The following is a 27,517-nucleotide window of genomic DNA, read 5'->3' on the forward strand; positions in this document are numbered from 1 at the left end:
CCATTCCTAAGTGTAAAATTTTGGTGTGTGTGAAGAGGAGAAGGAAGAGGAGTATTGTGTATGTACAAATAGTGAGTGTGTGTGTGTGTGTGTGTGTGTACACTTTTGTTTTGTGGTCTTTACAGTTTTACATAATTTGTGTAGTTTTTTTTAAATCTGTTCGGAGTTACTTTGGATGTGATGTGATGTAGAGACCACCCACTGTATTGTTTGTGGTGTCTAGTTGTTTCAACAGCATTTGTTGAGGGGTCTCCTGTTGCCCTGCTAAGGATATGAGTACTTGTTTTAAAGATTCACTTCTGTGGATGTGGGTCTGTCCTCTGCCACTGCCACACTGTCTTGATTGATAGCTTTGGAGGAAGTTTTGAGATACTGGCTGATAGTTTTTTTTTTTTTTCTATGATAATTTTATTTGGTTTATTGTGACAATATTGTCCATTGGTTGATTTTTTTTCCCCTTATTTCTTGATAAGACAAAAGATATCTATCTTAGGGTTTCATTGCTGTGAACAGACACCATGACCAAGGCAACTCTTATAAGGACAACAATTAATTGGGGCTGGCTTACAGGTTCAAAGGTTTGAGTCTGTTATCATCAAGGTAGGAGAATGACTGCATCTAGGCAGGCATAGATGGGGCTGGAGGAGCTGAGAGTTCCACCTCTTGTTTCAAAGGGAGCTAGGAGAAGACTGGCTTTCGGGCAGCTAGGAAGAGGGTCTTAAAGCCGTGCCCACAGTTCCTCCAACAAGGCCACATCTCCAAATAGTGCCACTCCTTGGGCCAAGCATATTCAAACCACCACAATATCCTCTTTAACATCTTCATTTTTGTTTGGCTTTGAGTCCTTTCTGGGAAGGAAGTGGGCTAGATCCATATGAGATCTATACCATGTTTTGGCTGCAGTGTGAAATGAAATGTCCCTCATAGGTTTGTGTGTTTGAGCGGTTGGTCCCCAGCTGGTGGCACTGTTTGGAAAATTGTGGAACCTTTAAGAAGTGGCTCTTAAGGGGACACTAAATAAGTCCATCAGTACTCCCTGATGGAGACACTGGACAGGTTACTATACTCCTGATGGTATGCCTTCTACACAGTGATGTACTGTATCTGTTCTTAAACTGTAAGCCATGGGAACCCTTCCTCTGAGGTTGCTTCTTGCCAGGTATGGGGTACGTATGTAATATGAATAAATAGAATCACACGTCTCATTGGCCAGTGAGACACTGAGGTTGCTAGAGGTAGAGTTATTGGTGTATAAAGTAGAGCAGATTGTATTTTAAAAGCCATTTGAGGAGATTGCTTGAGTGATGCTCCCTTTTAAAATGGGTGGTGGCAATGTTTACACGTGTTGGCTGTCCCTCCCTCTGACCAGGTTCGAGTGGAGTAGGGAGATGAGACCTAAGGCAGTTGCTTCAGGGGCTACCTTCCTCCACAGCTTCCCTTTCTGTCTTACTTCATACAGCTTGGTGATGCCTTATCTGAAATGCTTGGGACCAGAAATATTTAAGACCATTTCAGAGTTTGAATCTGTTAAACATTCGGAATACTGCATTGACTTTATCACTTTGAACAGCTCCAATCCAAAAGACCAAATGTTCCAAAATCCAAGACATTTTAAGAGCACTGAAATGATTGCTTGAAAAGTTTTGTGTTCTATTTTTACGTCTGATGCTGTGATATAAATAATAATAAAAAAATAAAAACAGTCTGACCAAAAGCAATTTAGGGGAGGACAGCATTAGTTTTGGCTTACAAGTTAAACAGTCCATTATTGAAGGGAGGCGGGGCAGGAGTCTAGCAGAAACTTGAAGTAGGAACTGTGGAAGAACAATGCTTGTTGGCTCACTCACACACTGATTCATGTTTATTTAGCTTTCTTAAACAGCTCAGAACCATCTGCCCTGGGACAGGGCTGCCTACAGTGGGCTGGGCCCTCTTATACCAGTTAACAATCAAGACATTCCTTCAGAGACAGGGTCATGGGTTGATCTGATCTGGGCAGTCCCTCAGCTAAGACTTCTTAGGTGGAGGCTATGTCAAGCTGACAGTTCCAGTTAACTAGGACTCTTGAGATTGGGAATCTTGATGCTAGATTTGCAATTTAGATGCTTGGCCTGTGTGCCAGTTTTCCTTTTGACTTGACTCAGCTTTTTTTCTTTTGAGGTTGTCTTAGCTCCATCAGAGGTATAAAGGAAAACTGGGCAGTGGTGGTGCATGCCTTTAATCTCAGCCCTTAGGAGGCAGAAGGCAGGCTGATCTGTGAGTTCAGGGCCAGCTTGATCTATAGAGTGAGTTCCAGGACAGCCAGGGTGGGCTAGGAGAAAAGACCCTGTTTTGAAAAACAAACGAACAAACAAAACAAACAGGAGGTACAAAGAAAAGCAGTACAGAACTTTAAAATTCTAGTTGAAATGTCGTCTATGACCATGTGGCGTCCTTTCAAGTCTGAGATTATAGAAGAACAACTACTTAACACAGTACCTAGTCACACCCTGGGAGATACAATAGCCTGGTTCTGTTTTATCTTGTTATGTCATAGACTCCAGATGACCAGGTTTTATGCTTTTATTACATTTTCATTTAGGGGAGTAGGGCACACATAGTGTGTTGCATGTGGGTGTTAGAGGACAACCAGCAGGGATGGGTTCTTGCCTTCCACCACGTGGGTCCAGATCAAGCTTGACACTCAGTGCCTTTTCTTGCTGAGCCATCCCACTGGCCAGATGAGCAGCTGTGGTTTTGTTTGTTGGCAGCTTTTATTTTCTGTGTATGTTTTGCCTGAAAGTATGTCTGTCTATGCACCATGCATATGGTTGGTCCCTATGAAGGCCAGAAGAGTTGTCAAGTCTCCTGAAATTAGAGTTACTGACTATTATGAGCCAGCATGTGGGTGCTGAAATTGAACCTAGGTCCTCTGAGAGAACATCTAGTGCTGTTAGTCACTAAGCCATCTCTCTAGCTCCTGATGACCAGTTCTTTTTTTTTTTTTTGTTTTGTGTTTGTTGTTGTTTTTTGTTTTTTGAGACAGGGTTCCTCTGTGTAGCCCTGGCTATCCTGGCGCTCACTAAGTAGACCAGGATGGCCTTGAACTCAGAAATCCGCCTGCCTCTGCCTCCCAAGTGCTGGGATTAATGATGACCAGTTTTTAAAACAAGGAACCCTGCACAGTTCCCACATCACACCCATCACCATTGTCTGTAAAGTATATCTTTTGATGGTGTTCATTGTTCAGACTACTGGAGGACTCTACCTCTTCCTCCTCCCCATTTTCCTCTTCCTCTTCCTCTTCCTCCTCTTCCTTTTGGGTGGACTTGGCTGTCTGGTAGTGCATGCCTAGCATTCATAACACTCTGGATTCCACTTCTAGAGAGTGTGTAGGGGTAAGAGTTTGAATGCGTGCTGCAGAGAGCAGCAGCCGCCGACAGAATGCCATCATGGTACCGCAGACAGAGAACCAATAGCTTCTCTTACTCTCTGACTTCTACCGTGGATTTGTGGGCTTTGTGGATATAGAGTTGACCTCAAGTGTCTGATCCGAAAGAGCCCCGGGCCTTGCTGCAGGGTCTGCTTCCTGACTGTTGCCAGTGCCTCTGAGCTGTGCGGCCACAGAAGCCGGACTTAAGACGCTTCGTACAAATTTAATTCAGCAGTGTTTATCCAGAGCCTTTTAGTCTGAGGCAGTTTGCAGGTATTTTAGGGGATCCAAAACCAAGTACCACAAAACCCCCAGTCCTCGGGAGACATGATTGCCTAGAGTAAGATGAGAATGCTAGAAACCTGAATTATATAGGAGAGGCTCTGATAAGTGCTTTAGTGAAGATCAAAAGTGAACCGTGCAAACCACTGCCAAGGGGCTCAGGCTAGAGCAGGCAGTTGTTCCCGGATTATAGGTCAGTTTTGTACTGTGCACTTGAATAATTGAGTTGACTTTAAACTATTTGCCCTCTCCTTTGTTTGTTTCTTAGTCGCTGTTAGAAATGGGATGCAGTTGTCTCTGCTTCTTGGAAGCATCTGCTTATCTTTGAAGCACACTTCCTAAGAGTAAAAATTGGTGGTTAGATCGCAAGCAAGAGGTTGGGTGGTGCTGATCAAGGGGAGAAGAAGGGAGGCACCAAGCCCAGCACATTGGTCCACTGAGTTCTTCCCAGACTGCTTCTGGTGCCCTGACCCCCTGTGCCCATCCTGCAGTACCCTCCGAGCAGCCGGCCACATTCCACATTCTGCCTGTTTGCCCTGGAGCTGCTGTTGTGTTAGACATCTTACTACCTCTGAGCCTCACTGTAGCTGTTGTCTGCTCCAAAGCTTCCTTCCGACAACTGAGCCAAGGCTGAGCGGCCACCTGCCAGCCACAGCTCCCGTGACCTGGCTCTGGCCTGTGTTTACAGGCATGTCTTCCTCATGTGCAGAGCCACAGGCTTTCTGAGTTGCCAGGCATTCTTTCTTCCTCGAATGCCAGTAACAGTCATTTTACATTTGCTTCTGGGGTACCCAGACGGCCTTGTGAAATCCTGCTGGTGTTGATTCTGTGATACATGTCTTGTTCTTCTGCGTATTCTGATCATACCGCCAAGCTGATTTTCTTTATTAGACAGTGAGAGTTTCGAAGTCTGTGTTCCTGCTCTTTTTCCTAGCCCTTTCATCTTGTAACCAGTTCCTTTCAAGAGAAGACACTTCAGTAAATAAATGTTAGAACACAGAAAAAAGTTATGGTTCACAATAGTTGCTGTTTGTGTGTATGTGGTATATGTGTATAAGTGTGTGTACATACGCACATGCCTCTGTGTGTGTGTGTGTGTGTGTGTGTGTGTGTGTGTGTGTAAGCCAAAGGTCAGTGTCTTCCTCTATTACTCCCCCCAGCATTGTCCACATGACCATGCTAGTCCAGTGAGCCTGAGATCTGATGAGGCTGTGGCCTCTTCTCTCCGAAGTTCCTGAGGTGGGAATGTGTTTTCCTGGCCTTCAGGGTCCCTGTAGATGTATTCTACCAGTCACTTTGCTTGAGACTGCAGAATATGTCTGTCCACCCTTGGATTTGGCCAATGCCAAGATGGCTTTGCATAGAATAAATGGCACCTTAGACTGTTTGCTGCTGTACAGGGGTTATATATTTTATGAGGTACATTGACATTTCTTAGACAAAATTTGAGATGTAAATGTGACAGATAATCTCAATCTCGTAACGCCTGTTATTTCAGTTCTGACAACAGTGTTTACTACTCGGCAGACATCTTACCCTAGATCCTGCTTTATTGGTAACAAAGGTGCTCAAAGCAGAAAACAGTGAAAGGAGCAGGAGGTTTGCTGCCGTGAGCACAGGCAGCTTACTCAGAGCCTTAGTTGCTTGTTATACTGCTGTGACAGAACACTGTGACCAAGGCAACTTGTCAAAGAAAGCGTTCGATATGAGGCTCACCGTTCTAGAGGAGCGTCCGTTACCATCTCAGTGGGAGCATGGCAGCCAGGGTGCATGGTGCTGGAGTAGTGGCATCGAGAAACCTCAAAGCCCACCCTCAGTGACATGTTCTCCTAATTCTTTCTGAATAGTTCCATGGGCTGGGGACCAAGTATTCAAATCTGTGAGCCTGTGGGAACTGTTCTCATGCAAAGCACCACTCGTAGTCCATTTTGTAGATGAACTGTTGGGTTAGGAACTGACCAGCATAATAGTAGCTAGAGTGGACTTCACGCCCCATTTTGGGGTTCATGACTTATCACCAGTTTAGTCATGATGTAGAAATTAAAACTAAAGCCAGATATAATTTCTTTTAATGAATAGTAAATTCACTATTGAGCAAGCTATTTTAGTACTGTGATCTTGGATTTTAACAAACTGAATGGTACAGTTTCTGGTAATTAAAATACTAGACATAGTCTCTGTCTCTGAAAATTCATAAAAGAAATTAAGGTAAAATTTATGACGGTAAGACCTCATTTAAAATTATATAACTTAAAGTAGCCCCTGTTCTTTGACTGGATGTCTTGTTATTCTCTAACAAAGCCTATAGTTCAGATATAGCTTGTCTCCTCACACCAACCCCCATACTCCTAACAGGGTTTTATGTTTCACTTTAAATAGATTTTGCTGTATAATACTTTGAATTGTTAGAAAAAAAATCTCTAAAGAAAATGGACTTTTATTTTCATGGCTCAGAATAACGTAATGTAACTTATTTTCTTTTAGAAAATTTACCATTTCTTTTAAAATGTGTGTGTGTGTGTGTGTGTGTGTGTGTGTGTGTGTGTGTGTGTGTGTGTGTATGTGTAGAGACAGAGATAGACAGGTATTCTATAACTCAGGATGATCTTAAACTTAAGGACATTCCACATGCCTCAGTCTTTCAAGTGCTAGCCTTATGGGTGTGAGCCTTTACACCTGGCAATTCTATTTCTTCTTAGAACAACTGAGTAACTTCTTGGCTTGTCATCTATGTCATGGTGCATGTATGGGGATCCATGGACAGATTGTCTGGAGTCATTCTCTCCTACCATGTAGGCCCTGGGATTCATAGTTAGATGATCAGGCTTCCTAGGAATGTCTTTACCTGTTGAGCCCTCCCTGTCCCTAAATGTACTATTTTAAGTGGTCTTTGCATTTTCATTGTAGGATTAATCACAATGAAAGGTTGGAGTTCCTGGGAGATGCTGTTGTTGAGTTTCTGACCAGGTAAGTAGGCCTTCCCCATCTGGGTGCCCCCACCCCCATGATTTCATTTGATAAGCGTTACCTCCTTCGTAATTAGCCAGCAATTCCAAGCAAAGCATTGGAACGCCGTGTGTTTTCTCCTCTGAAAGCTTAAAAGCCACACGTCTGTGGCTCTGGCCCTGACAACTGCTCTTGCTGCTGCTGTAATGAGTGAGATTACAAGATGAAAGGCTGGTGTCTCCGTCCTGTCAAGCATGTGTTAAAGTTGTTCACAGCCACAGGAGATCAGCTGGGCCTGGGCTCAATGCTTCAGAGCTTATATTCCATTTGAAAGGGAAAGGATGATATTTTAAAATGTCACTTCATCTTCCAGGATTTGCCTTTGATCCTGTTCTGTCTGTCTAATCTTGAGGGAAGTGAAGCTTCCAAGTAGTTTTAATGATTAGGGGGTTGTGTGCGTGTGTGTGTGTTTGTGTGTTCTAAGGTTTTTTTCACTGAGGGTACAAACTGGAAAGTGCATTTTGTCTTTCCATGCTCACAATCTTTTCCTTAAGGGAGGTGACACATGCTTCCCTAGGAACTGTCTTAAGCTATTTTTATTATCTTATGGTCATTTGTTTTCCGAAAAACATAAAGAGAAGGGGCCATCTCCTAATACTCCAAGACTAGCTGTTTGGGTGGGCAGCAGGTCTGCTGAAGTAAATGCTGTGGGAGAAGACAGCTGCAGCTGTGGTTCAGATGTGTTCTGGGTAGCCTTTTACCCAGGCCACACTTTGCCCTGGAGTTCTCTCACTCATCATTGCATAGACCCTGCCAAATGTCACTCAGTGCTCTATTCCACACACTTTACAACCACATTGCTACTCAGGGCTTCCCCGGATTGTCCTCAGGGGCTGCCCATAATCTTACCCAGAGAAAGGCATCTGTTTATAGGCCCAAGTTTGGACTTTTAGATGTTTGCTTTTCTTAGTCACAAAAGTGTGACAGATTGTATCATCAGATTTCAGAGAAATCTTTTTATTTGTTTTTACTTTTTGAGCCATGGTCTTACTATCTAATCCTGGCTGGCATAGAACTCACCATATACACCAGGCTAGCTTTATACTTATGTTGATTCTCTTGTCTCTAGAATGCTAGGATAGCAGATGACTGTCACTGTGTCTGTCCCCAGAGAAATCTTTTAACACAAATACATATGGGCATATGAGTAAATGTTGCTATTAGGGTTTTGTGTGTTTGTAAATAATTGACTCTTTAGGTTAGTTGAGTGTACCTGCCTAGGATCTGCAGACACCATGTCACCTCTGTGCCTGTACTGCAGAGCTGCAGACAGTTTGCGATGCGTATTTATCTGCTCTTTTCTGGTCTTTTTTCCGGCAGTGTCCACCTGTACTATTTGTTTCCTAGCTTGGAGGAAGGGGGCTTGGCAACCTATCGGACTGCCATTGTTCAGAATCAGCACCTCGCCATGCTTGCAAAGGTACTGTCGGGCATCAGAAGCTCTTGCAGTCTGTCCTTGTCTTCTGGAGGCCACAGAATTCTGCAGCTGGGTGAACCGTTCTTGAGAGTGTACCAGGGAGTCAGGTTTTATGGACCGGACCATGGTGGAGTGGTTTGTTTCTTTGTTTTGGTCTGTTACCTTTGTGGGTTTCACTAGCAGCTAATGAACTGAGCTGTGCAGTAACTCGAACACAGATGAGTAAGGAACAGACAGACGTACGCGCACAGCTAAGCAACTGGGGGAAAGGAACATGGGAGCCATGCAAAAGAAATGAAACACTTCTGTAATACATTTGTTTGTTAATTTATGTTAACAGGCAGAATTATAGGTTTGAACAGAATATTTCAGGCAGTTCACATCCATATGGGATACTTTTTAGACCTTTGAGAATCTCCAAATCACAAATCCCATTAATTAAAATTTAGGCTTTAAGCTTTCGGCTGTATGCGTGCCTCCTTGACTTAGCTGAGTGGCTAACAGAACAGACTCATCCAGGATGTTATACCCCTGGTCTGATCTGGTGTTGCCATTTCTATGTGATATCTTACGGTAACTCGTACCAGAGAGGAACGTGGTCATTTCGGCGGACGCCTTAGGATTTTGTCTATCCCTATTTTTGCATCCTGGGTGGCTATGGGGCAGTTGCTCTCTCCCAAAGCCTCAGCTCTGTCATGTATAGAGTGGGATTCACATTAGCTTCCACACACTTGCTGGTGCTGTGAATTAAATGAAATTAGTTTTCATGATTCTATTTAAAATGGGTTTCATGATCTTTGTTCATAGAAATTACACAAAGATGTAAATGAATTTGTAGCAGCTAGTGTTATCATTGTTCTTACAATAAATTCTCACATTTTATAGGCTTTTGTGTTTATACAACATCAGAAAGAATGAAGGCTTTTAAGTTCCTAGACGTGTCTACTGGAAAAGCTTTCCTTTGCTTTTATTTTAAATAGTTTCTTTCCCTTCCCTTTTATTTTGATATAAAGGTTGGAAAACACTAGCTTGTTGATTTGATCTTGTAAGGATGTTAATAGTATTAAACATGTAGCAAATTTCAGCCTATGGTTTTTGTGTTAGCACAGAAGCGTTTTATGTTGTGTAGGACATTATCACAGTTACAGTGGTAGGCTGCAAACCACCCTCGGTGGCACTGGAGAATGTAATTGAGAATGCCTAATGAAAAACTATAAGCAACAAGAAGAACCCACTTGCTTTTAGCAGCCTAGCAGTGTGTGACGTCCACGTGCCGTGGAAAAGCGCTTTAGTGTTTAGCTGGTATGTCGCATACTTCGTGATTGAAAGTATGTAATAATCAAGAGCTTTCAGCCTTCCATCCTCATTTTCTTTCCAGTTTGGGTCATAGTGAAATTGTTCAACTATTCTTCAGATACTGGATGACAGTAGGGAGGATATTTACCAGGTGTAACCTGAAAGCAAGTCATTACATAGCACATTGGATGCTATCCAGAGCCGTGAGGAATGACTGGCTGGCTGTTGTTTCCCTTTAGGAATTGCTATATGGTCTTATTTCACCAAACCTACCCTACCACAGTTCTCTGATTTGGAATCAAAGTGCTGAGAATATGGTGTCTTCAGCCATATTCTTCTTTCCTTTGATTTCTGAAGTTACTTATTTCATATCCTAATATATAATCAAATAGAAATCTTTTTGTAGACCCAGACACATGATAAATTATCGTACAAAGTTCCCCAAACATTACCTAGTTTTCAGCCGGGCAGTGGTGCCGCATGCCTTTAATTCTAGCACTTGGGAGGCAGAGGCAGACGAATTTCTGAGTTCAAGGGCAGCCTGGTCTACAGAGTGAGTTCTAGGACAGCCAGGGCTAAAACAGAGAAACCCTGTCTCAAAAAACAAAAAACAAACAAACAAACAAACAAAAAACCAAAACAAAAAAAGCAACCAACCAAACAAACAAAAACAAACAAACAAAAAACCCATTACCTAGTTTTCTTCCCTGGAGCATTTGTCTCTAGCAGAAGGCTATGGTGGTCCTACCTTTTTCTAGAGCAGTAGTCCTGCAGCTGCTGGGGAGCAAGGAGTTGGAGAAAGACTGACAGCTGATGTGCATCTTAGGGCTTCCTACCAGTGCTCACTCTGCTGAAGCCTGTGTAGTCAATCAAGGCTAAGAGAGTGGGTGGGCTATGTGAGAAGTTGGAACTCCACAGCACCCCAGAAGGAGTGTTCGTCACATAAAGATGCAGTTTGCAGTTAGCTCTCAAGCAGGACTCCAGAGATAGCAAGCAATTGTATTTTCCCAGGGAGGCTGTGAAACAGACGACGTTTACATAGTCTAGTATAAACTCTGGCACTTTGGGATCAAGTGTTTTTTGTTTTTTAAGGAACTTTGTGCTGTTATATTTGTGGTAGGCAAAACTGATTTGAATATGCTTTATACTCTAGATTCTTAGCAGTGATTCCAATACAAGTGGATATGGATGGAGTCTGAATGTCTTTAATCCAAAGACTGACACGATTGCAGCCGTTAGTTTGTTCATTAGCTCGTGTCTTATTCCATAGTATGTTTCAGATGTCTAGGAAGTATTTTAAATTTTAATTTTATGGAAATGGAAACATTTAATTCATATTTATACAATATTTGTATCTTTCTCCTTTTGTGAAAAAGTCTCAGGAATTTTATAAGGAAGTATTTATTTGTTTGGGTCTAGCTCTGAAAGGTCTTATATCTAATTGTATATTAGGATATGGAATGAGTAGACATGGGAATCAAGGTAAAGGGGCCACACCTCACCTGTTCTGTGTGGGACCAGACATCACGCATGTCATGTTAATTCTGGACCAAAGACTCAAAACTTTTGGTTACACCCTTGGGTTACTTTGCATCCTCTAAGTGAATCCAAACACCCATGTTCTTATAGCAGAATCTTTTTTAGTGAAATCTCATACTTGGTTTGCACTAGATTTGAAAAGCCAGAGCTCGTCATTTCTGACCCCAAATCTGACTGTTGGAATTTGGAAAATACTTCAGCTGGTCGAGATGAACCATGTAGATTTCTAGTGAATGTTAGACTAAGCACCTGATAAACCTGCATAAGGCTTGTGCATATCACCATTGCTTCCTTCCCCATGATATACAAGACTGTTTTGGTAAATGTTCTCATCTTTTGTCATTTTGGATTTTATAGAAACTTGAGCTGGATCGATTTATGCTGTATGCCCATGGGCCCGACCTATGTAGAGAATCAGACCTCCGCCATGCAATGGCCAATTGTTTTGAAGCATTGATAGGTAATTTCCCTTTCAAATCTGCTTCTTGTATGTATTGAGCTTGTGGGATAGTGCATGAACATCCTTATAGAAGCTTACAGTGCAAGTGCTTGTCCCTAAAGCATGTGAACACCCACCACATTGTGCTGTAGTTACCGTAGTGTCTCTAAGCAATCAGTCATGCTTTCTAGTTATTACTTTCTTGGTGTCTGATGTCATGCCTAGCATTTCCTGAATTGGAATAAATTTATATGTAGATGGCTTGCTTTCTATATTTCACACACACACACACACACACACACACACACACACACACACACAAAAATGGGAACTGAGTTGCTAGTAATGTCCCAGTGTGGCTTTTGAACACATTTTAAATGGTTTGCAAGATTTTTTGATTTTATTATCTTGGAAAAAAAAAAATCTTTTTAATCCTAGGTTTTGAATCTATGTAACTATTGTTAATTTTGAAAAAGAAGACTAATATAGACACTTTTCACCCAGACTTTATATGTACAGCATATGGTTAGCTGTTGGTACAGGAAAATTAATGGGGAATTAATTAGCTGGTAATTGAAATATACTTTATAATAAAATGTTATAGTCAACAACAGTTTCTTGCTTTTAAATAAGTGATTAAGTACATTTATTTCTCAAAGACCTTTGTACTTTTTTTGCCCTCTTTCTTTGGAAATGCACACAAAAGTTTCCTGTTACAGTTTTAAATTGATGATAGTGCCAAAAGAATGTTAACAGTTCTCCACTCTTTCCAAGCAGTGTGTGTTCTCACTAAGTAGGTGTGTTTCCAGAGAGTTTATCACATGGAGTTATTGTGCCCTGTCCACATAATTTGGCAGGTTTTCGGTTTGGCGTTAGGCTTGAGTGGACAGGCTTCCATCACTGGTCACATATATGTCTCTGATAGAAAATCCAGTCCCCAATCCTCACTTCCCTGTCAGAGATGGAGAAAGTGTAACTGCCTCACGGAGTTCTCGAGTCATCCCGCTCCTGGCAGCACCCTGTTCCAGAGTGGAGTTTCATAGAACCGAGGCTTGCACCAATCAGCTCTGAGCCTGAATCTCGAGAACCTTCCTGAAAAGGGGCAGAGAGGAATGTGGAGTGGTGACCCTGGCGCCTGCCAGTCCCTGAACTGCAGCTGCTGTTGCATCCACCTTGCTATAACTATTAATACATTCAGCCATACTTACTGATCTAAAGCCTTGTAGGTTAGCATTTTAACTTTATATATGGAAATGTAGCTGTTCTGAAAACATGAAATTTTGATTTTAAGAAAATATTACTTTTCTACTCTAGGTTTATTTTGCTTTCAAGTTAAAATGTTGCTATAGTGCTCACAGCTTATGGTTAATGTGCATTTACAGTGTTTCATTATTTCAGATTAACAGTGGAGCTTATCCTTGATTTTATTTTCAGAAGCCTTCATTGGTCTAGTTTCTGGTTTTATCTATTTTTTTTTTGTTAACATATATATATATATATGTTTTAAAATGCACTGTAAAATCAGAAACTGAAGTGTTTTCTTTAGTATGGTTAGTATTGTCTCCTTAATAGGTTATATGCCATATCTTTCACGAGAGTTCATATCTAGCCTCTTCTGCTTACAAATCTTAGTGAATTAACGTTATATTTGCAGTCTGAATTTTAGCACAAAAGCATAGCTAAGGACAGGAAAGTGTTCCTTTAAAACAGTCTCCCCTCAGCTCCTAGGCTTTCTTCTGTGACTGGTTTTAGCTTGCCTTTTTGCTTTTTATAGAGATGTGTAATTTTCTCTGAATATTAATGCAGCCTTCCTTTGACACCTGCTTCCTTTCATCTAGGAGCTGTCTACTTGGAGGGAAGCCTGGAGGAAGCCAAGCAGTTATTTGGACGCTTGCTCTTTAATGATCCGGTATTTATGTTCAGTCGTCTTTTTTTCCTCATCAATATATCAGTGCAGAAGTTTTGTTTCTTGGAAAGACAGTGGGAAAAACTAAATGCCAGCCTCCCATAGGTGGTGGGTGTCAAGTCAGCATCAGCTCCATAAGCTCTTGCAGACTTGAGAGTTCTGGGACATTTTTCCAGGAATTTTTCTTTTTTTTTTTTTAACCTGATGATTTTTCCTTGTGGAAAGATCACTCAATCATTTCTAGATTAAATGTGCATTACAAATACAATAGGAGTTATGTTCTGTAGATTTTCTAGGTTAATTATGATCTTACATTTTTAAATATGTGAGTACTCGCTCTATGCAGGCTCAGTTAATGATATTAGTCAGTTCCTGATTTGTTTTTGTTTTTTTGTAAATTATGTAAACTAGAGGAATGTATTTATTTTAGACAGGACTTTCTGATGGGCCCATGAATAAATAATCTAGGAGAACTTTTTTTCTAAAGCAAATTACAGGTTTGTTTTTTTCCCTAAAGATTCTAAGATGGTTTTTGTTACTAATGTTTTAAGCCATTAATATTGCCAGAGATACCCTTTTCCCCCTGCACACGCTAGAGCATCCTAAATGCTTTCTGTACCAAAACAAGTCAATGTAGCATTAAAGCGAAAAGGCAGCTCTGTATTCCAAACTGAAGTGGCATCATAATTGAATGAAGAAGCCCTTGTGGAATGAAGAACACGGGGTGTTGTAAGCCTGGTGAAGCTGTCACCTTACACTCTGTCAGGTGTTACGACTGCGTTGCTCTGTGTGGTTAAATAAAAGTCAATACTTTTAACATGTGACCTCCATGTTCTGTTCAAGAATTGTTAAGTTTGTCTTTCTAGAGACGGTATGACTTTTGTGTTTGTGTATTTGCTTGTAATAGAGGAGTTATCTGCAGACCCGTGGTCCCCCATCTTGCCCTACATACACAAACAACTGTGTGTCTTGATTTGTGTCTGTAGCAGATGGCATGTATTTTAGGACTTTTTTCTCAAATTTTAAAATATCCCCTTTCTGGCTTTTATCTTCTGTTGGCAGCTTGCGCAGCCTTCTCCTCCCTCCTTCAGTGTTCCCCTCACCTCTGCCGTCGCTGCTCCTCTGTCCCGGCTTAACCTGCACCCTCTCCTGGGCTCCTCCCCGCAGCTCTCTATCCTGTGTTCTTAATTGGATCTGCTTGCGTTCAGACTTTTTTCCCCCCCTTTCAACCTTGCTGTCCCATTTGTCTACTTAGTAAGCTTATCTTGCACTTCCAGCGCCCAGTGCGGTGCTGACCCGCCCAGCACTGGGTACTTAATAAAGGGTGAAATGAAGAAGTGTCTGAATGGGAAAGTCGAGCCTGAGCATCATCTTACAAATGGAAGGGATGAGGCTCAGCATTCATTTTGGTGTCTCTTGTAAAACTGGGGAAGGCTCAGTAATACATAGCTTTTTGCTTCAGAATTTTCATGTATACAAGCTGGAACCTTTTAACTTGACTGACATTTCCAAATTGGCTTGAATCTACGAGCTATTGAATGGGTGAAACATCGACAAACTCTGTGTGTGTGTGTGTGTGTGTGTGTGTGTGTGTGTGTGTGTGTGTGTGATGAAAATGTAATAAGCCAAACAGGAAAAAAACAGACAACTAATGCAGGTTGATGAACTCTCTGTAAATAAGGGGTATCTGTGTTACTGAGGAGAGAGGCGTCCTTTAAGGGGCTGGTGCTGAATATTGAGGATGTTGGCTGGCTGCTATGTGTGCGACCAAATTAAAAGAAGGGGTTAGTTTGAGGTTCGATACTACTGTGAGGTGGTTTAACAACCCAGCGTCCCGATAGTTGTTGTTTAGGGGATAGGGCAGAGCAAGGCAGCTGAGAGGGCAGAAGGTACTCACAGTGGGTCCTTTGACCCCCTCTTCTGCAGGTAGTCGGGAAGGAGGCCTTGTTTCCTGTTAGCTACCCTGTTGACAGTATCTGTGCTCTTATTCCAGCCCTTTCAGCAGCAGGGGTGTCTCCCTCAGCTGACTTTTCTTTCTAAGAACTATTTGCGTTTAGTTTGTATAGCCCTCCAGTCTTGCCCAGTGAGTCAGCCTGTGTGGAAAGCTTCAGTCTGATTGCCCTGTGGGCCGCCTTACAACAATAGAAAAGCATTACATCATTTTCCCTATCTTCTCCTCTCTTTTCTCGTTGTACATCTGTCCCCAGCATCTCTGACCCAGGCCTTTCTCTGGCATGCTAGAAATTGGAAAAGGTGTCTCTTCAGATTGCTTCTGATCGGCTGGTATGAGTCGTCCACAGACTTGCCATTTGAACGGGCTTAGTATTGGCCCTTTCACCTTTAGTCCTGAACATACTTTGCTTTTATTTTTATCTTTAAATCATAGCCCTCAGACTCTTTTCTGCCCTAAGCTCCCCATCTCCCCACCATATCCATTCAGTTTTAAATTTTTATCACTTGACTGGGTCTTGATGTCCTTCCCTCGAAGCTGTCCTGCATTCTTCTCAAGGCCTGTTAACTGTCTGTCATCATCCTTCAGTGTTGTGTGAGTGACAGGCTTTCCAGTTTTAAGATATTTGAGTACTAGCCACCAAAGTCTATACAATGTAACATGTAGAAGGTTTGGTGGGGTTTCCTTGCTCTTTAAACAGGGCCTCAGCCTGTAGCCCTGGCTCACCAGGAACTCACTGTAGAACTGGGTGCCTTGAGTTTAGAACCACCTGCTTCTGCCTTCTGAGTGCTTCGATTAAATTTCCCCCGGTGCTTCTGCCTGTGTCACTCTCCTTTTATGTCTACACTGTCTTTATGCCATCGTTAGACATTTTCTTTGCTGCCTATGTCTGACTGGTGTTTGGTTCTCACTCTCTGCCGGGGTTTGCTAGATTTCCTGTCTTTTTCAAGTCCTCTTTGGAGATTTTTCTCATAACCTTAGGCAGAGTGATGCTTTTCCTCTGGCACCCACTTCCTCCCAGCTTGATGTCGTAGCCTGACCTCCATTTCTGTTCATACGAGATTTAGTCTGTCTGAGAAACAGGCAGTTGAGGTGTAGTTTAAAATGATTTTTCACTATTCAGGGACCTACTGCAGGTATGTAAACTCTGTTTATTTACCTCTGCTATTCCTCATTAGGCCTCTGTGAGGACAGAGTTGTATACTATTTATCTTAATACATAATGGGTATTTAATATCAATATGCTATGTTAATGAATGGCCCAGCCAATCTTGAGCATTTTCTAGAAGCAAGCCATAGTCCTAGAGTTAATTAACAGTATTGCTGGGATCCCAGTCTAGATGTTTATCAGTGTACTTTCTCTGATACTCCACTGGGATACATAAAAGGAAACAGGTGTGGGTGAAATTGTTGTAAGGTAGCATAAATAAATTTGCACCAAGATGGGTGGCCGTGGACATCCAAGGAGAAATCACAAGTACTTTTAAGTGAAAACCATGAAGCAGCAAGGAGGAAATGAATCAGTGTCAACGTGAGTCTTGAGTTCTAGAGACACTGGGAAAGGTTGGAAGAGAAAGCTGACTTGTCAGTGCTGCTGATGCATCGTTGTTGATCATGATGTTCTCCCTGATCGCATTGGGCATAATGACTGTAGTGTGCTAATCACTGAGCTGCTGTCAGGGACCGATTGGAAGTAGGCCCTAGGATTATCTTCGGTTTATACCTGTGGAAATAGAGGCCTGGGGAGAATAAGTTACCAACATGCGCTCAGCTTTAAACCTAGGCTCCTCACCACAGCCTGCACACTCCCTAGCTTCGTGTGTAAAGGGAAGGGATGGTTACTGCTTGAGTGTGTGTGAGGTAAGGATGCCCGTAAGGTGTTCCCAGTCATGGCCTAGATGAGAGGTCACTGTAGCGGAATAAAAGAATCCAGACAGAAGCAGGGGTGGCGGGTGGTAAGGATGGGGCCGCACTCCAGAGGAGACAGGTGGCCAGAGGCAGACAGGAAGCATCCATCGTGGGGTGGGGGTGGGAGGACAAGATGTGGAGAGAACACTGGGAGTGTGGGGGTGCAGGGTGACACTCTGATAAAAGGGAGAGGTTATTGATTTGGTTAACAAAAGTCCTTTCTTGTGGCTTTGAAGAACAGTTTGATATTTAACATTCTTTCTTTCAACATTGAGAGCCTTTGTGCTTTGTTAGGAAGTTGTTCAGGACCATTGAGCTTCTATTTCCTTTTATGCCTTATATCACAAATGATCCTAAATTTTCCTGTGTCTTGCCAAAAACCAAACTTTAGAAAAACATTTCTTTTTAGGTTATTTTTCTTGTTTATTTAAAAAAGCCTAGCATCTCTAGCCTGGGGTTGCTCTTCTAGAGGTCTTGAGTTCAATTCCCAGCAACCACATGGTAGCTCACAACCATCTATACTGACATTGATGCCCTCTTCTGGTACATATACATAAAATAAATAAATCTGTACAAAAAAAAAAAAAAAAGAAGTATGTGCTCTACCTTACACACAGTTACACTCACGCACACTTTTATAATGAGCATGTGTGTGTATGGGGTGACATCGGGGTGACAGTGAGTGCAACAGTCGTATAATCCAGTGTATTGGGTTCAGCAAACATGGAACTTAGTTTTAAAAGGTTCTTTTCTTCCCCCGCCTAATACAGGGTTAGGCTAATTACAGACACTACAGGCAGTTTGAGTGGCGAATACACTTTTAAAAAATTAGTTTGCTAGCACTATTGAATTTGCAGTGAGTGGAGTCAGCATCTGAAATAGTTCAGTATTTCAAATAATGACATTTTATTTAGTACTCTGGAGTGTGTTAAATGACTCCCTTGAGCACTAAAGACATCATTCCATTTTCCAGGACCTGCGAGAAGTCTGGCTCAATTATCCTCTCCACCCACTCCAAGTGAGTACGACCTTGTCTGCAGTGAGCCCCGCAACGCCATGCCTGCCTTTCCCTCCCCCGCCCCACCTTTAGTCTCTGACTCTCTTCCCCAGAAGTATGACTTTATGTTGGGCATCAGGGAGATTTCAGAAATAAATAGTAGGATGCACATGTGAGCTCACATGGTCTGGTAGGCATGGGAGTGGTGTTCCTGACGAGACAAACAGAGCAGTTGTGGAGGAATAGCCCTCTCCTGACGGGCGCTTTACACGGTGTTGCCACTTGCACGCCACATGCCTACCATTGGAGGGAAAGTGATGTTAGAGACGATTTTGGGCATAGTTTAAAAAGTAGAACAAATACTAAATGAATATTGCTAAATTTTAACCTAGTTTGGGCTTTAGAAATTGATTCAGATTGTATAAAATTTACTGCACACTAAAGGTTTAATGCTGTGTGATAGCTTTTTACTCAGGATTTAGGAATTTAGAAGATCTATACATGGTGACGTGATTTTCCTCAGTTAACTTTAAAAGTTTCTTTGCTTTTCTTTCTGCTTCAGTTTAGGATATGTGTATTTCCCCTAGTCTCACATGTTGTATGTAAATATGTATTTAACATAAATAGTAATCAATAGTGATCAGGTATCCATCGAAGATTTATGATAGTAATTGGCAATTCAGCGCTGCAAGAAGATTCTAGTAAAAGTAAGAGTTACCCAATATTGTTGAAAGTGTTAATTTTAGTTATACTACTTAAATTTTCTCTTTGCCAGTTGTTAGATGCTTTTTACATGGAGTACCACCTGGCTAGAGGAGGAATAACATATACCGGAAGCTAAATCAGTTTTAGTGATGTTCATTTGCCAAAACAGTTTGCACAGTATGTTCAAGCTGCAGAGTAGTTCAGTTGCTCTAAAATCAGAGACTCTTAAAGGGCAGTTCCCAGACAGCAGCTCCCATTTCCTAGAAACTTGTCAGAAAGACCAATTCCCAGCACCTGCACACACACACACACACACACACACACACACACACACACACACACACACACGCGGGGATGTGTGTGTATATGGCAGCTGTTCTTCAGCTTGTGTCTTCCTTAGAGAATTAGTCTAATACCAGAGATTTTGAACTATCTATGTACAGAACTTGGCCTTGAAATTTGAATGAAGATTGGAAAATATTATTTGAGCCTTCTTTAAATATTAGGTTTGTTTGCTATTCTAAGAGATGAGAAAGAGGCTTTCAGGTTTTATTTGGCATTTCCGAAATTTCTGCCCACGGGAGATGGAATTTTACAGAACAGTGTCCAAGAATTGATAATTACTCTTGTAACAAAAAACCTGTGATTTTTAAATGTATTTCTATTTTTTTCCAAAGCTACAAGAGCCAAATACGGATCGGCAACTTATTGAAACTTCCCCAGTTCTACAGAAACTTACAGAGTTCGAAGAAGCAATTGGAGTGGTGTTCACTCACGTGCGGCTTCTGGCGAGGGCCTTCACACTGAGAACCGTGGGCTTTAACCACCTGACCCTGTGAGTGCAGAGTGCTCATATTGCCCCTACCTGACCTTTTAGAGGAGGGGGCTCCAAACCTTCCTGCCCTTCAGGGGAACTGAGAGGGCGGACACACTGCAGGAGAGTCGCACGGCCAGACAGCTGCCGGGCGGTGTGGGTCAGGGACTGTTGTCTATCCCTATGCTTTTGGTTCCATTGCTATACATCTTGATGTCTTGAAGTTTATGAGATCTGAAGGAAGTAGACCCTTTGTCCACACTGAGATATGGATTAAGAGCTATAAGCTTTGAAGATCATGTGGTCTGTTTCTTATGATTTGTCGTAGCACCTTAAAAATAGCCATGGATTTAAAAAAAAAAAAAAGACTATTCTCTAGTAAAACTTTCAAACAGGCTGTGACTGGATATGACTTCCTAATTCCTACTTTAGATAAATTTGTTGAGACTATTGAAATTGAAAATAAGAAAAACTTTGCTAGAGATTAAAACCCTGGGGTCAGTTCTCAGAACAGCAAAAAATGAAAAAAAAAGGGGGGAGGGAAGTGGCAAAACTGTAGGTGTGAGTGTGTGGACATGGTTATGGAATATAAAAAACATTTTCCCCTTCCCTTGCATGGGAAATTCTCAACTCTTTTAAAACTATAAGATTAAAGACATAGATTGTGTAAACATTTGTAAATTAAACTCCATATTTGAATAAATAACTTATATTTAAAAGACTTAGAAAAAACTTAGGGGCTCTTTTCTTACAAGGTGTGTGTGTGTATGTATATACTTTATTTTTCAGTTGATAGCAGTCTGCTTTTAGCCAGGTGCTTTTCACTGATCTTAATGTAGTAGTCACTTATCCTTACACTATTCCTTTTGGAGCTGGAAAGACGCGTTAGAGATTAAGAAGTGCTTGAGCCTGGCGGTGGTGGCGCACGCATTTAATCCCAGCACTTGGGAGGCAAAGGCAGGCGGATTTCTGAGTTCGAGGCCAGCTGGGTCTACAGAGCGAGTTCTAAGACAGCTAGGGCTACACAGAGAAACCTTGTCTTGAAAAACCAAAAAAAAAAAAAGAAGAAGAAGAAGTGCTTGAGTTTGCTTAGAGTCAGATACAAAATAAATCACCTGGATCAGGTGATCTTCTGGTCTTGTATGCATATGCCTGTACACAAACACATAAACACCACACATACCCATGATTAAAGAAAAAAATTACTTTTTTTTTTTTTTAAATTCATGTTTGGAATTTTTCCACAGTTGAGGATGTCAGGGTACTGTATTTAGTTTTATGCTTTAGAACAAAACGAACAAATTATATTTTTAGTTCTTAATCTTAAAAATTATGTGGGTTTTTTATTTGTTTGTTTGTTTGTTTGTTTAAATCCACAAGTACTTCCTGGTGTATTTACATTGGTGTTTTGTTTTCAGAGGTCACAATCAGAGGATGGAATTTCTGGGTGACTCTATAATGCAGCTGGTGGCCACGGAGTACTTGTTCATTCATTTCCCAGACCATCATGAGGGACACTTGACGGTGAGCATCCTCAATTACTCCCTCTCTGAAGTTTGCAGGACAGCGGACGGAGAGTGAGGAACAGGAGGCCCAGATACATGCTCGTTTAACTAATCACTCACTTATCTCATGGTGACTGTGATGGTCATGTTTCTTCCCCAGTGGAATAAATACTCTGTGATGTAAGTTGTGTGTGTGTATGCATGTACCTATACACACACGTGCTCATTATAAAAGTGTGCGTGAGTGTAACTGTGTATAAGGTAGAGCACATCAGCTATTCCAGAGGCGCGGGCTGGTTGCTGGACTTACATGCTCAGGAAAAGGGTGCAGGGCAGGTGTCACGGGTCTGGTGATGCCTTCACAGAGGAGCAGGATTTTAGCCATTGTGAATTTAGTAAGAATCGGTTTCTGTGCAGTGGCTTCTTCACACTGAGTCCAGAGAAACAAGGGAAAGGAATAGACAGAGAGGCAGTGGGGAGCCACGTTGACTCTGGGGCAGAATTGGAAGGGAAGTGCAGAGACAAGGTTAGAGTCATACATGAAGTAAATCACCCACCATTCCTCTCACTTGTGCCGTCCAAAATCAGACTGCATTCACTTTCGTTTGCTGTATACAGTTTTTACTGTGAAACCTATCAGTAGTAAACCTAGGGTGGTGGGAAAAGCCTGCCTAGCAGTCCCTGATTTTCCAAGGCCTCCATCTAACCGCTGAGCAGCCCCTGAGCACTGCCTACTGAGAAAGCTGGGGCTCTCGTTAGGTGGAATATGACAGTCACCCTGTGTTCTTCAGTGAGACCTCTGTTGAGTTAACACTAATAGCCGTTTTTCCATACTTTTTAAACTGTTGTGTGTGGTTTTCTTTGACTAGAATTGAATCATAGTTCTGCAGCTCTGAGATGTTAGGCATTGGAAGTAAAGAGAACATGGAGTTCAGGTGGGAATTTTCAGCAGTATTCCTCATTCACTGGGTGAGGGCTGAGCCTCTGTCATCTCTTTAGTTGTAAGGGAGCAGGATGAGTGCCATTAAAAATTAACTGCCCTCGAGAGAGAGAGAGAGAGAGAGAGAGAGAGAGAGAGAGAGAGAGAGAGAGAGAGAGAGAGAGAGAGAGAGAGAGAGAGAGAGAGAGAGAGAGAGAGAGAGAGACAAAGATTTGTTTCTTTGAACTCTTTAGAAAATAGGAACCTTTTGGGAGCTAGAGTCTTACCTCTTGCTTAGGAAAGGAGTAAGTTGTGTGTTGACCCTTCTCAACTACAGAAGAGACTTACACATGTCAGAAGTGCCTGGTTTATGTGAGAAGTAGCCAAAGCACACCACGTAGCTTGAGGACAGCTCGCCTTGCGGACTCCGGAAAATAAGTGCTTCAGCAGGCCCTGCTCTTTCTGAGTTATCCTCTAGGGTCTTAGGGATGGGCCTGCTTTCAGATGCGCCAGCCCTAGCCGGCTCTGCTACTGAATAAAGTAAAGCGTGAGCTGATGAAGCCAACCCAGGGCAGTGCCGCATGTGCAGGGCCTGGCTTCTTTCCATGCTCCCTTCAGAGCTGGCGGTGAGATTGCTTTGGTTTTGTTACTTTGACATAAGGTTCTGTTCTGTAGTCCGGGCTGGTTTCAAACTCAGCAGTCTTACTGCCTGAGCCTCCCAAATGCTAGCATTATGGGCGCTGCAGAAGTACAGCTCATACAAATGAGTTTATCAGCCTTGCTATCTTAAAATTAGAGTTTTTATTGTCAGACTGGTGGTAGTCAATGATAAAACTGTGATCCATATGGTGGTTTTATGAAGTATTGTTATACAGAGCTCGGAGAGAAATGAATAGTACCAGCAGCTCTGTCGGCAAGACCACGATGATGTGTCACAAGCACATATTGTAAAGGCTGTTAAACATTGACGTGACTGCTTCCTCCTTGAATGGCATCTCTATTGGCTTTTGTCACACCATGTTCTGGATCTCTCCATACCTCTTTTCTTAACTACTGTGTCTTAGAATCCTTAGCATGTTCAGCTTATTCATTCCAGCTAGGAAATATGTCAGCATCTAAGAGGCCACTAGAAGCTAGAGCACATCTCAGCTAATCCATTGTCTCTCAGACAGTCCACTCCATGTGTGTCAGCAATTTTACCTTCCTGGCAGGAAACTTGCAGCTGATCTCTTCAGGCTCACTTCTATCTTGAGCTCCAGTGCCAGGTGTCAAGATGGAATATGTTATTCCACCTCGGTTTTCTTGACGTTTCCCAGAGTAATGGGTTGCTTACAGCATCAGCTATCCCATACTGTGTATCAGAAACCTAGGAGTCATCTTTGTGTCCTCCCTTGACCTCTCTTCTTCCCAAGTCCTAGCAGTGTTACTCCGGTATTACTGGAGCTTGTCCTTTCGTTACCACCTAATGGCGATCACAGAGAGCTGTCCTCCCAGTCCTGATCACCTGAGTCATTGAAGGGAGTTCTTCATAGCCATCAGGGTGTTCCGGGGAGACCCACTTAGAGGCAGGAACACTTAAAAAGTTGTAGAGCATGGGAAGCTTGAGGTTCTGGTCATACAAAGCACAGGGTAGTAGAGTGAGCATCCCTCTGCAAGAGGAGTGAGCTCCCAGGTCCCCAGATTTCCCCCAGACCATCTGCTACACTCTGAAAAGCTTTCCTTGGTATTTTTGAGGACATTTTTGTTCTCAGCCTAAGAGATAGATGGTTTCAAGCTGAAATCTTTCAGGAGACCCAGATCTTATGATGGCATGAAGTCATTTTTTTCCTATCAACTTGTACTCCCAATCCAATCCATGTTATGTGTTTGATCAAGAGAGGCGTTTTGCAACAGCTCTCGGTGACTCCACCAACTAGCCATTTATCTGCAATCTGCTACCGTCGAAATTGTCCCTGGCCTCAGTTGTCAGACCTCTCCCCCTCCTGTGACTTCTACACCGTGTGTGATCTCTTTCTGTCTTGTGACTTTGAAAACATCTGTATGCCATTTCCTGACTTATGCCCAAAGCCAAATCTCTTCCTCATACTCTAGACTCATATCTATGGAATATAGCAATACTCAAATACTTAGGATATAAGAACATGCAAACCTTTAATTAGATTTCTAGCAGGTACCTCTGACATAAAGGTTTTCAGTTTCTACCCTCAGCTCTGCTTCTCTCTCAGTATTCTTCATGCCTCTTAAGAATTATTCTGTTATTTCAGTTGCCAGAAGCCTTAGGATCATCCTTAACTCTGTCTCTGTCTCCTGTTACGTCTTTCCAACACTGGCATATCCTGCTTTACCTTTGTCATTAATTCTGCGTGTGAGCTGCAGCTTCACTGCCTGTGCTGTTGTCCAACTTACAGCCATCCTCTCCCGTCAGATCTGGCCCTTTCCTCCTCCCCAGTCTGTCTTTGGTATGGTATGTAGAAGAATTCTGTTTCCAGTGTTGGGAGATTGAATCCCAGGGTTTGTATGTGTTAAGCAGGTTGAGCTACAACCCTAAAGGGATCATTTTGAAAGGGCAACCAGGTAACAAGTCTCCTTTGCGTCAGACCTCTCTCTGTCCTAAAGATAAAAGAAAAAGTTGTTTAGTTGCTTCAGCCATTTGATATTGGCCTACAAGATCAGGCACTTAGCATGTGCTCTAGGAATCCTTGTAGTCAATTCTTCTCTAGTAATCCTTGTAAGCCATTCCTCATGTCCTTTAGTTCTCTGTTCAGGCATCTGGTGAGGAAAGCCTCTTTTAACATGCCACCCCTTCCTCTGTCCCTGCCTCCCTTCCCTTAGACTAGAACTGCATCTCCATTTTCTCCCTAGGACAAGCAAGGCATATGTTTTACTAGTCTTCTCCCATCAGAGTATAAACTGAAACTACTTTGTCTGGTCTTTTATTCTGAATTTTGGTTGATTTGCAAATTCCTATTATAAAGGTAGTCAGAAAGTAGTCTTTGAATGAATCATCTGCACTGCTTAGATTAGTGATTTTTGGATTCCTCTTTGGGCAGTGGCTGGAGAACCAGCAAGACTTAGTGGTCTTGCTTTCCTGTTCAGCCCTGTGTCCTGAGCTCTTTCCAGTCTGCACCAGCCTGCTAGGTCCAGATCCTCTACTGTTGCCTTTGCATACGCTACTCTTCTGTATGGAGGCCGTTCTGCACCTAGTTCTTTATGTTGCTGAGTATCCTTTAGCATTCCTTCACTTGGCAGCTCTGACCTGATCACTGTCTCCACTCATCTAAACCCTGCGCTCCTTTCTATTCTAGCACTTGCTAGAATTTTCTAGCGCTATTCTGTTTCCGCTTGCCTACTTCCACTAGATCAGAAGTTCTGTAAGAGTGTGCTGTTGTTCTTCTCCAGCCCTGCAGTCCCTAGCATATGCTGGCTCCACAGTACAGATTTGGTAAAGAGGTAGAGTAGGGAGCCAGAGAAGAGACCGCCACCTCGAGGGCAGAGCATGTGGCTCTGTAGAGGAATGCCCTGTTACTTTACATGTCAAGAAGTGAACTGGAAACCGACTTCAAAATGCTTAAGGATTAAAAAAATGAAGTGTGCAGATTACTGGAATTGCATTGGAAGGGCAGCAATTGATTCCTTCTTGTAATTAAAGGTACAGAGTGGCAGTTAATCACATTGGAAAGCCTTACATTGAGCTGGTTGGGTACACACTTGCTTTCCAAAGAATAAAAACAAAAAAGCAAATGTTACTCTGTCTTCTAAATCTTGCAGATTGTTGGGGAAAGGGTTGCCCTGTGAGAGTACTGAAAGGGCCTGCTCGGGAAGGAATGTGAATCAGGTGCAGAGGCCATAGCTTAGTCAAGTTTGGATTGGGATGTCTAGGGAGGATGTTCTGTGTGTACACTGAAGTTCTTCTTTAGGGTAAGGTTCCCTGGTAAGGTCAGTGTGAAGAGAGAGAGAACCTCAAAGAAAACTGATGCCTGTCCTATGGCGCCTGCAAACTTGGTCCCTTCCTACGTCCAAATAGTAATCTATCCCTAACAACCTTTCTAGCCCTCACTTGAAGTTTAATTTTAAATCAGAAAAAAGAAAGAGAAGTACAGCTAAGGCCTTTGTAAGCCTGACAAAGGGACTGTCGATCCCTGGTGCAATGGCGACGGCCAGTACATAGTCCAAATCTCAGATTCTGGTTTTGAGACTTCAAGACGTCCCTACAGATGTCTCAACAGAGACGTCTCCCACAATTACTTTAAACTTAAATTTCCATAAGAACATGAAGATTGATATTCTTCCTTTAACTTAGACACTCTTGGTTCTAGGAGGAAGCCATAGTGTGGGACATTAGCCTTTTGTTCCACTGCTGAGCTAGCAGGAGCTGCTCACTCCATACCTGCTGTGTGTCGGGCGCTGTGTCCAGGGGGTGAAGTGCACCAGCAAGATGAACTTGTGGAAGTGTTTTGCTTGATTTTAGAGGAAGGAATGGTGCGGGATTGTAGGAGGGAGAGCAGGGATTACAAACATTTGAGAAGCGGTGATCTCATCCTGCCCTGCTGCCTCCTGACAGTGGCAAGTATAAATCATCCAGGCAGGCAGGTACCCTATCTAACAGCATTCTGTTCTGAGAAGATGGGTTTCCCCAGCCTCCCGACAGGATTTCTCTATCACTGACATAATTTGGCTCCTTGTGTCTGACCTGAATTCTGCTGGCTGTCATTTGTGTGCCTTTTCTTTATTATCACGGGAAATGGAGACCATCTAGCCACCACTCTCGGTATAAAAGACCTGTGTGGCATATCACTGTCAATTTTAATTGTATACTTCGCTTTCGCTTCTATGGAAGTCCTCAAAATAATAAACCTGTCCCTTCGCTTTACACTAGGTGGCCCTCTTGGGTAGCTTATGTCCCACACTATGGCTTCCTCCTAGAACCAAGAGTGTCTAAGTTAAAGGAAGAATATCAATCTTCATGTTCTTATGGAAATTTAAGTTTAAAGTAATTGTGGGAGACGTCTCTGTTGAGACGTCTGTAGGGACGTCTTAAAGTCTCAAAACCAGAATCTGAGATTTGGACTATGTACTGGCCGTCGCCATTGCACCAGGGATCGACAGTCCCTTTGTCAGGCTTACAAAGGCCTTAGCTGTACTTCTCTTTCTTTTTTCTGATTTAAAATTAAACTTCAGTGAGGGCTAGAAAGGTTGTTAGGGATAGATTACTATTTGGTAAAGGGGAGGATTTGGAAGGCAGTAAGAAAAAGGACATCTAGAAGGTTTTGTATTAAAATAAAATCTAGAGGGATTCTATGGCTTCCTGGAATCCTTTCCCTATTATTGAGGGAGGAGCACGCAAACCTTACCCAGTACTGATGCTGCTATAGATAACACCTCTGTGGAGAATAGCAATTATAGTATCAGCATCTTGCCTTG

At 42.4% G+C, this 27,517-nt stretch overlaps 1 protein-coding gene across 5 annotated transcripts in view; it reads left to right on the forward strand.

The window, feature by feature from the left end:
• Drosha (drosha ribonuclease III) overlaps window positions 1–27,517 on the forward strand; it is a 108,563-nt gene that overhangs the window by 68,783 nt on the left and 12,263 nt on the right. For all 5 annotated transcript variants that reach the window (XM_031360440.1, XM_031360439.1, XM_031360443.1 and 2 more), the window contains exons 23-29: window positions 6,602–6,661; window positions 8,021–8,120; window positions 11,310–11,412; window positions 13,230–13,300; window positions 18,130–18,174; window positions 19,536–19,693; window positions 21,091–21,196. In XM_031360440.1, the coding sequence (XP_031216300.1) occupies window positions 6,602–6,661; window positions 8,021–8,120; window positions 11,310–11,412; window positions 13,230–13,300; window positions 18,130–18,174; window positions 19,536–19,693; window positions 21,091–21,196 (643 nt within the window). The remainder of the gene's footprint in view (window positions 1–6,601; window positions 6,662–8,020; window positions 8,121–11,309; window positions 11,413–13,229; window positions 13,301–18,129; window positions 18,175–19,535; window positions 19,694–21,090; window positions 21,197–27,517) is intronic.

This window comes from Mastomys coucha, unplaced genomic scaffold, assembly GCF_008632895.1.
Source record: "Mastomys coucha isolate ucsf_1 unplaced genomic scaffold, UCSF_Mcou_1 pScaffold8, whole genome shotgun sequence".
Classification (NCBI taxonomy): Eukaryota; Metazoa; Chordata; class Mammalia; order Rodentia; family Muridae; genus Mastomys; species Mastomys coucha.